At 38.7% G+C, this 12,716-nt stretch overlaps 2 protein-coding genes across 4 annotated transcripts in view; one reads left to right on the forward strand and one right to left on the reverse strand.

Annotated features, from left to right (window-relative positions):
* The window catches only part of snx3 (sorting nexin 3), a 19,434-nt gene extending 16,682 nt beyond the window's left edge, over nucleotides 1–2,752 (reverse strand). Inside the window, exon 1 of the mRNA XM_034302093.2 lies at nucleotides 2,531–2,752. Within this exon, the coding sequence (XP_034157984.1) occupies nucleotides 2,531–2,692 (162 nt within the window). The 5' untranslated portion in view covers nucleotides 2,693–2,752. The remainder of the gene's footprint in view (nucleotides 1–2,530) is intronic.
* Nucleotides 2,753–2,902: 150 nt separating this feature from the next.
* afg1lb (AFG1 like ATPase b) overlaps nucleotides 2,903–12,716 on the forward strand; it is a 33,866-nt gene continuing 24,052 nt past the window's right edge. For 2 of the 3 annotated variants that reach the window (XM_026918058.3, XM_026918059.3), the window contains exons 1-5: nucleotides 2,903–3,209; nucleotides 6,274–6,623; nucleotides 10,321–10,372; nucleotides 10,590–10,691; nucleotides 11,090–11,217. In XM_026918058.3, coding sequence (XP_026773859.3) covers nucleotides 3,125–3,209; nucleotides 6,274–6,623; nucleotides 10,321–10,372; nucleotides 10,590–10,691; nucleotides 11,090–11,217 — 717 coding nt within the window. In that variant the 5' untranslated portion in view covers nucleotides 2,903–3,124. Of the gene's footprint in view, nucleotides 3,210–3,234; nucleotides 3,465–6,273; nucleotides 6,624–10,320; nucleotides 10,373–10,589; nucleotides 10,692–11,089; nucleotides 11,218–12,716 lie in introns of those variants that run through there. The other variant, XM_034302092.2, reaches the window with a different exon arrangement.

Below are 12,716 nucleotides of genomic sequence, written 5' to 3' on the forward strand. Positions count from 1 at the left end.
CGCCAAAATTCCCAATGACCAATCACTAATCACCACATTTCCCAATGACCAATCACTAATCACCAAAATTCCCAACGACCAATCACTAATCACCATAGCTCCCAATGACCAAGGTGTGCTTACACCAGAGAGACAGTGAACACTTTGGAAGCAAGTCTGCACCAACACCAACAACTGAACAATTTTAAGTTCCTGTCATTACTAGATATGTTACAGGAACACTGACATCACTTCCTGCGCCCAGGAAAATTCATTTGAAACCATCTATACTGCTGACCAAGTGAGAACTGGGAAAATTCTCCAAGTCCTAATTCCTACACGGAAAGTTTTTCGACTTCAACATGGCGACACTCAGTAACAGTGTGATTTAATGTTTTCAAGCAGCCTTTCGAGTTTCTGTTTATATCAGAAATCTGAAAGTGATACTTTGATAAAGTTAATTTGCTTTTTGTAAGATTTTTTTTTTATCAAACTGCTCTTTCATGTTATTTTCTGTGCTATTTACAGTAAATTATCACGTCCACTTTAAAAAATGAATTAAGCACCAACCAAACAGCTCTTGAGCTCCAGAGTACAGCAAGGAATCGTTTTATTGCCGAAAGTCAGACGGCTGAGTTCTCGTGAACGCTCTAATGTGGGAAGTACGAGTTTCCGAGTTGGAATATTTCGAGTTCTCTGTTGCCATGAACACTGCACAATACTGTGTTTAAGGCAAAGTTGCACCTTGTAATTAATTCTCCACCTCCACCTGTGGTAAAAGCCACAGAACACACCCCCTCAACTTGTACTTTCAACTCGTTAACTTGGAGCAGTCTCCTCAACCACCAGTTCCTTCCACGTTTATTTACGGAGTGATGTCAAACCAACATGGCCGCTCTCACTGTGAACAGCGTAAAGTCCCTCTTCTCTACTTTTACATGAGTTTATAGCAGTATTGGCGTTAGATCAGTTAATATACTATAACACTGACCATACTGATCACAGTTTTGAGAAGATAATCATCAACGTTAGTGTTATCTAATATCTAATGGACAATCTTCATCCTCTCTGTGCTGAGCTGAGGAGGTTCAGGATCACGTTCAGCCACAGATTCAACCATTCACGTGCCTGAAAACGTCTCTGGGGCTCTTTCGTGCCATCAGCCATCAGACTCCACAATGCAACAGACACACACACACACACACACACACACACACACTCAACAGTTAACTGGCAATCCACAGATACACACAGTACACAGTTATAGAAGGGAATGATTTATAATTGCGCTATCCGTTATCACCCTTCTGAGTCTGGTTCCTCTCAAGGTTTCTTCCTCATGATGTCTCAGGGAGGTTTTCCTCACCACAGTCACCTCTGGCTTCTCATTAGGGATAAATTCACACATTTACAACTTATATCCTGAATCTATTTATTTCTGTAAAGCTGTTTTGTGACTATGTCCACTGTTAAAAGCGCTATACAAATAAAATTGAACAGAATTGAATATTGCACATGTACAGTATATAACACAAACAGAAGTCTAGCATTTGTACATACACACTGATCTATTATTTCTATCGGATCGTTATTTATGGAAATTATTTTCTTTTATTTGATGTTACTCCTCCTACTTGTGCTGCTGCGTCAACTTCAATTTCCCCTACAGGGGATCAATAAAGCTACATCTTAACGTATCTTATCACTAACGCTACTCGCTCTTGTTCGTTGTTGTTGTTGTTGTTGTTGTTGTTGTGCTGCGATTTCAGTCCAAAATGCTGCATGAAGGTTTGAAGGTCACAGCAGTAGAACAGAAGCAGCAGCCACTGAGGCGTTTAACTGTAAAAGTGTGAAACACACGTGTTCGTACAGGCGTCCATGTTTTTTCCCCCCCACTTCACACACACACACACACACACACACACACACACACACACACACACATTGAACGTGCTGAGGTGGGAAATGACGTTATTACATTCTGCAAATTTCCACTTAAAAGACCACGAATGCAGAAATAGAAACTAGTTTTTCTGTTCTTCTTTTTGTCTTCAGAAAGTTTTCCTTGCTCATGTAACAGGTTCTGATATGTAAATGACCACGACAATCTCATGAATATGCAAATTACGCCGGTGACGTCATCCCGCGACTTTCTGAGCACGCTTTAAGTAAGTAACTACTTCTCCCTGAAGATCAACAGGATCCTCATCAGCAGTGAGGAAACTAACACTCCAGCATTCACAGTACTTCATTCCCACACTTCTTTGTTTTTATTGTTTTGTTTTAGGAAATTAAGAAGCAGGTATGAGGTTGTGTTCTGTATATGATATATGATATGATATAAATACATGTTCATAAATAAATACTGTCTTAACAACCCGCTGTTTGACATGGATCACGTGATTTCTAGACTCATAGCTAAATAATAATGAGTTATTAAGTGGGTGTGGAAGTGTAAAGCTCTAATCAAAAGCCGGATTTGATCAGGGCAGTGAGAGAAGCTAAGAAGCTAACATGCTAACATGTTAAGCTAGCCAGCTAGCAGACGCACCTTTAGTCTGATCTCGTATGTAGTGAATCTCCCCCGGCCGACTCCCACCGTCTCGGGATTGCTCACATCGATCTCTAGGAAGTTGCTCGGAGGTCCGTAGGCATCGCTCAGGTTCTGTGGTTTGGCGTAGAGCCTCCGTGTGTCCGCTATGGTATCCTCCATCACTCCCCGCTAACGCTAACACCCACAGCCTGCGCTTCCTTCCGATCAGCTGAGACGCAGCTGACGCCGGACCTGGGCTGCGTCTCAAATCACAGCGCGCCGCGTGCACTGGAGCACTACCTAGCGCGAGACCTAACGGATTCAACGCCCTATCTAGTGCACTACATTTCCAAACTCAACCTGTTCGCTATTAAACCCAACACTGCACAGGTTTCCTGAACTCAGACTTCTACTAAGAAGTATTCCTCTATTTTCTTTAAGACGAAAATATCCTTGAATATGCCTAATCCTAAAATACACCTGCGTGCATGTATATATTTTTATTATCCTGTATGTATTATTTTATTATTTATTGTTTATTATTTCAGACAAAATGCTTGCGTTTCACATAAAGTTGTACTATTTTGAAAAAGAAAAAACAACAACAACAACATGGCGGCGCGCATGTTAGCAAGAAGCATTGTGTGTTATTTTAAAGACAAACCTTTTTCTAAAAGGACTTGGAAGCTAGTAACAGGTAAGCATGCGAATAAATAAAATAAAGCCTTTAAATGAAATGCTGAATGGATATGAAATGTCTACCACAGACTCTTATTGTTTATTTATTTCTAAGTTATTGTGCAACTTTTGCTAACAGTAATCTAAGAGAAAAGCTACAGGAGACATTTTATAGTCTGGGTTTGCAGTACACACCTTTATTCAACAAACTAGTTAGTTATGTTTGCTAGCTAGCTGTGTGTCTTGGTTGGAGTTGACATCTCAGAAATAACAGGTTATTTAAAAATAATATTATAATAATCTCATAATAATAATAAGATCCTATATAGACTATATACATTAGCAATGTTCTCAGGCATTTGGGAATAATACTGATGATATGTGGAGTGTTTATGATTATTATGATTGTTTACAAGGAAATTCTCAAAGGTTACTCTGTGATCTTATGAAATAATAGATGTTTTTTTATTTCTAAGATTGAACGATATTCTTTATAATTCAAATAAATGAAAGTTGCTGACATTTAACACATTTAAGGGTGATTCTCCAGTTTGACCGTCTAAACTTTTGAGAAATGAAATTACTAATGCTGTTCTTTTAATGTTGCCTGAACAATCTTTACATGTTACGAAGTAAAGATCTAATGCTGGTCTAAATGTTAAAAGTGTCCCTTATAGAATTATAATATTTTATGTCTTTTTCCGATATACCCCAGCTAAAGGTCATTACCATCACAACATTGAAAAACACATTTTTTTCATAAAGGAATGTTTTTCAAATTCATTCACGTTGTAAACATTGGTTACTTTAAAAAAAAAAATACCTTTTGCATTTTTTTAAACAAACAACATATTACGTATTCTTCATGTACTCAGTTCAATGCAGTTTTATTTGTATAGCACTTTTAACAATGGACATTGTCACAAAGCAGCTTTACGGAAATAAATACATTCAAATTAAATTAGGAATTAGGAGTTGACATGAGGAAGAAACATTGAGAGGAATCAGACTCAAAAAGGAACTCATCCTCATCATGTTTTCACCATCAAAGCAACATTTTCATTTTCTAGGCATCTTCACTTTTGAAAAGGTGAAAAAAACCCTTTCAAGGTAAAATAGCTATTGTTTTTAAAAAATTTTGTTTCATAGTTAAGTGTTTTTAGATGAATTTGAGGTCCAGGGACATAAAAGTGCCTCCAGTTGGAGAATCCCCCTTAAATTGTTCTGATTTAGCACTTTATAAAGTCATACATATATAGTAAATCTGTCAATGTTCCAATATTTATGGAAATGACTGTAGCTTTTAAAACAGGAAAGAAACTGTTAGCTATGCGATAAGACAATTTCAGATAATTTAACCAAAATTTAGACCAAAAATTTATAAAGTCATACATAAAGTCAAATGCATACAGTCGATTCTGGGCAAAGCATAAGCTGATATTGTGTTAAGTTTAAACATGAAGACAACATGCAAGGACCCTGCAACGTGGAACATAACCTGACCAAAATTTAAACGTATTTCACACAACGTTTGACGATTCTACTAGTGAGTCAACATCACAATCTCGTCACCGCGAAATAGCGCAAGTTTTTAAACGTATCTTGTAACTTCGTCAATAGCTTGAGTTCTGTTGGTTGTTCAGACCTCAGATTAAGACACAAAGTCGATGAAATATAATAGTTTAAGTGCAAAATGTGTGAAAACTTTTAGCGTCTGTGTCTATTAAAGTGGAACTACTACAATAAGCCCTAAATATCACTCAGGTTTGGAAAGTTTGTGCTTTTTCCCATTTTGAGGATCCTGTTATATAAAAAGAACTGGCTTTCTGTGGTGAGCTTTTAGACCGAGAGAAAACAAGTTTGTCTTTATGTCTGACAAATTTCATAAATTGAGATCAGGTGCATCCTGTTTACTTTGATTATCTCGAGAAATCTCTAGAACTTGACCGGAATCAATCTGCTGCAAAATTCAATTCATTGGACATGATTTCGGAAGGTACAGAAAAATGTAGGTAAACTAGTTCCATTGCTATTTGTAGCTAGTTCCTCCCCAGCACTGCTTACAGGAAATGTACAGTGGTGCAGAGGCTGTACTGTTGAGACCTATGCCTGTTGTTTTTGGCCACTTGGAATGAAACGCAAGCTGAAGACTGTGTGAGCTGAGGACTAGCTGTTTAGAGACCGCCTCTGAACGCAAGGCAGCCAATACACTGGCCTTGTATCCCTTTAGGTGGAAGTTTTGAGAGTGGAGTATACCTCATCAAATTGATACACAGTAGACTGGCCAATTTCCAAAATACAACCTTTTTTTCATGGACAACTGGACAGTGGTGAGTTCCCATCCACTCTAAAGGTGTATCTGGCAGCCATTGCAGTACGTCTCATCTCTCTAGGGGTTCATAAGCTTATTATGACCTATGGAAGGGGCGAGGTGCCTCCATCCACGACAGTTCCCCAGGAGTCTAAAACAAGATCTCTTCCTTGTGCTGGAGTCCCTTAAAGATCCTTCTTACAAGCCTATACATGATGCTGAACAGAAACGGATATCTCTGAAAGCTGCCTTTTATCTAGCAGACACTTCAGCTGCATGCTCTGGTGATAAGCTTACCTTGCAAGGATTGATGGCCAGAGGACTCTGGAGTGGCCTTTGCTTGTCACTCCAGAGTCCTCTTTTTTCTTTACAAAGGTCATATCACACAATTTTCTGAATCCGTTGTTGAACCTTGCAGCTTCGCGTGAAGGCAAACCTGTGGAGCGTACTATATGAGGAGTGTCTCCTCCTCATGAGCATTACTTAGAGACAGCCCAATACAGGAAGTCTTCACTGAAGCTACCTGGAAGTTCTACAAGGTTAATATTGCCCCTCATAGTGGCAGGAGTATGGTGGTCATCTCTGGACACGTTTTCATACTAATGTCGGTGATTTTCAGCCCCTGGTGGTTAGGATGAAATAGAATACTAGTTAAATATGTAACTATTCTTCTCCGATCCCTGATTAATCACCAGGACCAGCACTGACCCAGACAGTTCCATACATTATACTGAGCATTATACAAGTGACTGTACCTGGTCTCTTCTTCCAGGTTGTTGGACATCTGAGAAACATGGACCCCTGTCGACTAGCCCCGATTGCGCCACACCCACTGGACCCATCGCTCACTATGACAGTCTGCTGCGCTCTGGGTTCCTCCTTGAAGACAGTCTGCAGAAAGCTGCACTTTGGCAGCTTGAGAAGTTGCATGGAGAGATGGCAAGATATACCAACCTCCCTCTTTCTCCTCCAGAGACCACAGAGAACGGGAAGGACAGTAGCTTAAGTGACAAAGTGTCCAAAATCTCCAAACCAGAGCTTAGTGTTAAGACAGAGGAATGGGTAAAGGATGTGTCACATGTTGCTTTGAGGAAAGAAGAAGAGGAATGTGACACTGAAAAGGTAAGTGTTTTGAATGGGAACGAATCATGTCACACTGATTACCTGCAAAAAAAAAAAACTGTGGTATCACTTCTGTTGTTGCTGTGGGTTACTAATTGACTGGTTATTTGTTGTTGGTTTTTTTTAGTTTAAAAGTTTTAGGGAGTATTTGGGGCAAATTCAAACACGAACTGCAGATGAGTCCCGACTATGACGGACAGATGATTTTCTGAAGGATGGTACAGGTTTCCTTGCTTTCCGTACCATCACCTGTAGCATGCACATACTCAATCTGACTTCATTATTCACCCTCTACTGGATTTACAGCTTTTCAGAAGTGAAATTCAAGCATTTTACCGTATTCACAAATGAGATATTCAGGCTTTTTCTGAGTATAACACTGATCAACATCAGCTCAGTGTTTTGAATTGGCATCACTCTGTCCTGAGTGTATGTGTAAGTAACAGTGTGTGATTTTGTGTGCACTCTCCCAGTGTGTGACTCTTTTGGTTAAGAGTAACTAAGTGTGTGTGTGTGTGTGTGTGTGTGTGTGTGTGTGTGTGTGTGTGTGTATATGTGTGTGCTCATATGAGAGAGAGCACAAGGTGTGTGGGATGCTGGTAGCAGATGAATTGATTTTTGTATTTCATGAATTTTAAGAGGGCGAGCAGTCCTGTGAGGTGAGAGGCCTTGCAGCATGATAATGTTTCTATTATCTATAATAATTGTCACCTACTCTTAGAAATCAGTCACGCAGACCCAAAATACATATTTATCACTCGGAAGATGAGACTGTAAGCTTTTTAATGACATCAAAATAATTTATGCCTGTCTGCTCCAAATATCAGGAGTTACATGAGCTGTTCAATTAGCAGCGTATGCCTATTCGTAGCGCTGCAAAGTGAGTCAAATGGGTCATTTCTTCACTGACTAATTAAACAAGGATTAGCATGAAGAACTTGGGCTGCAGCTAGTATCTGATGAGGTAAATTAGCTTCTGCTGACAATTTTGTCATTCATTTATCGAGTTATAAATAAGAGAGATTAAATACTACAATGCAGTCAGTAAAATATTAACTTGTTAAATAATGCTAATTTAATAGATTGAGTCATTTCGTCATTTTCATTAATTCATTTCAACGCTGAATAGTGATGTAATATAATGCCTTTGTAGGCTATTTTGTCATAATCTATAAATCTACACCCATGGCATAGCCATTTTTAGGCAATTGACATTGAACTGGCATTTTGACCTGGGCCCGTAATAAATACCCCAAAGTCTGTGTTTCTGACCACCATATTTTGACCAAATAGGCCCCTTGGCAAATATCCAATGGTGTAATTATTTCGTACTTGCTAATATGCCTTAAATCTTGATGATGAGATCAAAAACACTAAAATTACATTCTTACTTACTGTAATCAATTTGCATGTCAAACCTTAAAACCAAATCTTTAAAATCAAGCACTCTTATAAAATTATATAACATTTTATAAATTCTTTTTATGAGTATTGCGGAGATTATTTTGAATGTGCAGGATTTTACCTGAAGCTCAGGAGAAACTGAAGCAATTTCTGTCAGAAAATCATGAGTTTCAGTAGGAAGTTAAATCTCCATAAAAGCATGGAGGATGAGTCCGTCTTAAACAACTCTCAGATTTTCAGTCACCTTGCTGTGTTTGACCACTGTAGCATGTCCGAGCTGCTGGGAGAGCTAAAAGTCAGCAACAGGTCATAAGGCCGTCGCCCACTTCGCCAGTAGAAAAGAATAGAGGGATAGTGATGCTGGTTCATGTGGACTAAATAATCTTTTGTCTCATTTTTCAACTGTTGGACTATTCTGGCCATTTTTAACAGAACGGGAGCAAAGTAAATAAAAAATTCAGTGTTTTAGAAAAAAATGAACCCTTAATTGGCCATCCGTGACTTCCTGTTACACTGGCATCCCTTCATTTATCAATTTGAGAATGAATACAAATACGTAAACGAAATGAGACACCGAACCAAGTGTGTCGACCGTTATAAAACTAGCAGTGGCTATAAAAATAGCTACATGTCTGAAAATACCCAGTAATTAAGAAGCTTAAAGCAACTGCAGCTGTAATGAACCTGATTAGAAAAGGACGCAAGTGCAATTTACCCCCCACGCATAGGGAAAAGGGTGGTTAGAGAGGCAAACATTTCTCCAGGGATCACAGTTGGAGATTTGCAGAAGTTGGGAGCATTTGGCTTCAAAACAGGAGGAAACAAATCCTTTTCTTTCATCAAGCCACAAACGTAAGCAACTAGATTTCGCTAGTCAGTACCAGAACCTCAACTAGATCCAAATTCTATTCTTAGCCTAAAAATAAGAATGGTTCCAGAGAAAAGAACATTATTATCGCGACTGTTAAATATGATGGAGGATCTGTGAGATTGTGAGGGTGTTTTTCCTCTGAAGGCTCTAAGAGCAGTGAGCCTCATTTATCAAGCTGGATACGAACGGATATATTCATAAATCGTTCGTAAAAGCAGTTATCCAAGAAATGAGGTGTTCATGAAAATCCTGTAATTTCAGAAAAACACAAATTTAATTAAACCTTTGTGAAACCCAGTCATTTCATATTAATGGCATTAACTAAAGAAATATTAAATGCGACAAAAAAAATTAAGAAAACATAAATCCATAAATTAAGACAAATAAGACCAGTCATTTAATTAAGAATGCCGCTGTATAAAAGGACGACAGGCTCAGGCAGTGTGTATGTCGGTTCCGTTTGCCATGGCATCTTATTCGTGCAACACTTTATTAGAGTCAGCAGTAAGTGACTGATAAGTGACTGATAAGTGACTGATCTGGTAGGTCTCAAGCTGCAATGTGTTGTATGCTCCCTATAAAAAAAAACGGTTAACCATAGAAGTTTTCTTACATGATGTCCTTGGTGTTCACAATCACCTATGTACAGTAGACATTTTTTTTTTTTCCATTTAAATGTCAAATTTTTCTTTTCTCAATTAATTCACATCTGCTCTACCTTTTCTGTAATTTGGCTCTATATTTTGGCCTTTCAGATGCTGTTACAGTGTTTCATAATATATATTTTTTATTGGTAGCGATGTGAGTCAAAATAACTTCCACTTCTCTCGCTGAGAGTCTGCCTATTTTCTGCCTTTCACTCGTCATTTCAGCTCTGTGAGCTTTGCCTTTTATGGAGTTTTGTGGGCGTCACCAAATGCGAATCAGTTACACTGTTCATGCACCTGGTAATTTAGAGGTGACTGGCATTCATCAGTATACGCAGGCATGTGCGAGGAAAATCAGCGTTTCTGAAACTTTTGTAAATCCGGTGGAATTCTTTAGTTCCGTTTGGCTTACGCAAATATTTACGCGTTACTTTACTAAAAGATCGATAAATGGGGCCTGTTGTTAAGACACATGGCATTATAGACTCTGTGAAGAACCAAATTTTAAATGAAAATCTGTCTGACTAGGGTCTTTTTTTATTTTCTTAAAATAAATTTACTTCAGTTAAATATTAAATCTCTGCATTTTTTCAGTGTGAACTTTAGTTACTTAACCACAAAGCCATTTTTTGTCTGTTATCAATAATTCTCAAGCTGACTGTCGAAAAACAAATTGTGCAACCTGTAAGCCTTTAGTGTCGATTCATGGAGAATGATGTGGTGTAATATTTAGTGAATTTATAGTCGTGAATGTTTGCGTTCTGTTGTGTCACAGGATTGTGCGAAGCCACCTCCCCCTCGTGGATGCTACATTCATGGTGGTGTTGGTGAGTTCAGGACATCTTGATCCAGCCTCTACAATTAAAATGGCAGCCATTAAAGATGCATTGAAACACACACAACTTTGCTCAGCGTTACCAGAAATCGCATAATTAGTCATCTTTTAGAAGACAGTGGATCAGGAAGAGTGTGTTTAATTATAATACACTGGTCTACAACACTGCATACTAGTATTTAAACTGGAATTTTTTTTTTTTTTTCAAGGCACTGGAAAAACGATGCTGATGGACATCTTTTACTCCCGTGTAAAAAATCCCAGGAAAAAAAGACTTCATTTTAACGCCTTTATGTTAGACGTACACAGAAGTAAGCTCTCTTTTCTTATACTTTATACATGCAGCTTACATGTAAACATCTGAAATAGAGCTTAGGTTAATATTATATTCTCCTGGTGTAGAAATATTATGGCATCATAAATATTATTTCCAGGGATGGTTATTATTATTATTTTTTTTTAAAGAAACATGCAGATGAAAGTCCCTGTAAGCACCTCTACTTCAATAGTTATTTGATTATCATATTTTGAAATGTAGTACAGTACATTCTCTAAAAATGAAGCTATGCAGTTTATAATAAATAAATAAATAAATAAGTAATATTCACCTTATTAATAAAAGTCCTTGCTGTTTTCTTCAAGTTATTTTCTCTTTTTATTTACTTTCCTGTCTCATTCGTGGGGAGTGACTGTAAATGTTTGGTTTCAGGGATCCACCGGCTGAAGCAGAGTCTGCCGAAACGAAGCTCGGGCGAACTGACAATGTACGACCCCATCTTCCCTGTTGCCATGGAGATCGGCGCAGAAACCTGCCTCTTATGCCTGGATGAGTTTCAGGTGAGGAGGGTGGCAGGCTGAGGAGTCGCAGAAGGTGTTCAGGGCTGCGCGTGGGTGGAGGCGATCAACAGGTGTTTGCCGAATCAAGAACTAAAAAACACAAAGCCAATTTGTTAGATCGTTAGCATGGAAATAACAACATTGAAATGCAAAATAAAGCGTGCGTGCTGTATAATGTAATGTCGGTACTAGTACTCGACATATTAATACTCTCCCATCAGGGATCATATTTCTCCACACGCTGCTGTTGAGGCTTTGCGCAAGAATTTTTTAAGCATCTCTGAAACATCCTATAACGCTGTTAACAGTTTTGGGGATGTAATGTTTTGCTTGGATAATTGTGTGGAGGTTTTTTTTTTTTTTTTTATTTTAAATCATTAGGACATATATCTGAGGACTTGAGGCAGCAATAATGGTTCTTTACTGAATGTAAAGCAGAGATCTTTGTACATTTTGGAGCCATCTAGTGGAGTCCAGACCCAAAATACAAACTCTGTTAGAGCATCTGAGTTAATCCATTAAAGCTATGTGACTTAATAAACATTACATTTTTCATTCATTTCTGATAACATCAATAATAATAATCAATAATAATGATGTCATTTCTAACAGAGAAAACGAGTGCACGAGTGCAGTGCATATAGATGAACGCTGGAGATGTTGGATACATGTTCTTCAAAAGAAGTTTTAAACTTATAATCATGTAAAAGTGATGCTTATTATTATTATTATTATTATTATTATTATTATTGTTATTACAAATGACTCTTTTCCATAAGCAGGTCTTTCAGTGGCTGTTCACCTCAGAACCGAACGTCATTAGAAGCACTTTACTTTCTGTACACATGACTTGTAGAAATCTTCCATGATAAATTGTGCATGCATGCACACGCCAACACACCTCAAGTCCACGGCGTGCGTGTCTGTCACGCATCACTGCCCGTGCGCTCGGCTTTCCTGCACGCGTGGATCGCGGCGAGCGCCAACACGGAACTCTCGTACCCGTGTTTTGTTTGGGATACATAAATTAGGAGCCTGATGGACCCTTACCAATCAGGAGCCGCGGCCACTTAGGCATGCAAATGAGGCATCGGGTTTCAGACGGCCCCTCTCTCTTCCTTAAGTGAAGGGGTAATGGAGAGCAGCCGCGGCGGGTCGCGCGCATCCTCGCCTCTTAAATGCTAATGAAATTTCTTCGTTCTCTTCATTAGTCGGCCGTCATTATCAGTAATTTGTAGTCTTCCCCTTTTTGTCCCCCATTCGCTGCCTTAATGAAGGCAAGGTATTGAGAGAAGGGCCAAGAGAGATATATAGAGAGAGAGCGAGGAAGAGAGAAAGAAAGAGCAAGCGCTCAAGGCATTGTCTCAGCCTTCGGTCCGAAATTACTCATCGCCGGCTTGGAGTAAGTAAAGGTTTAAGATCAAAAGAGCGTAATTTGGCACCCGTGTGCGCCGCACAAAAGTGACTCTTTGCCGGCGTAATTGGATGCTCATTTGAAT

Source organism: Pangasianodon hypophthalmus, chromosome 30 (assembly GCF_027358585.1).
Source record: "Pangasianodon hypophthalmus isolate fPanHyp1 chromosome 30, fPanHyp1.pri, whole genome shotgun sequence".
In the NCBI taxonomy this organism is placed as follows: domain Eukaryota; kingdom Metazoa; phylum Chordata; class Actinopteri; order Siluriformes; family Pangasiidae; genus Pangasianodon; species Pangasianodon hypophthalmus.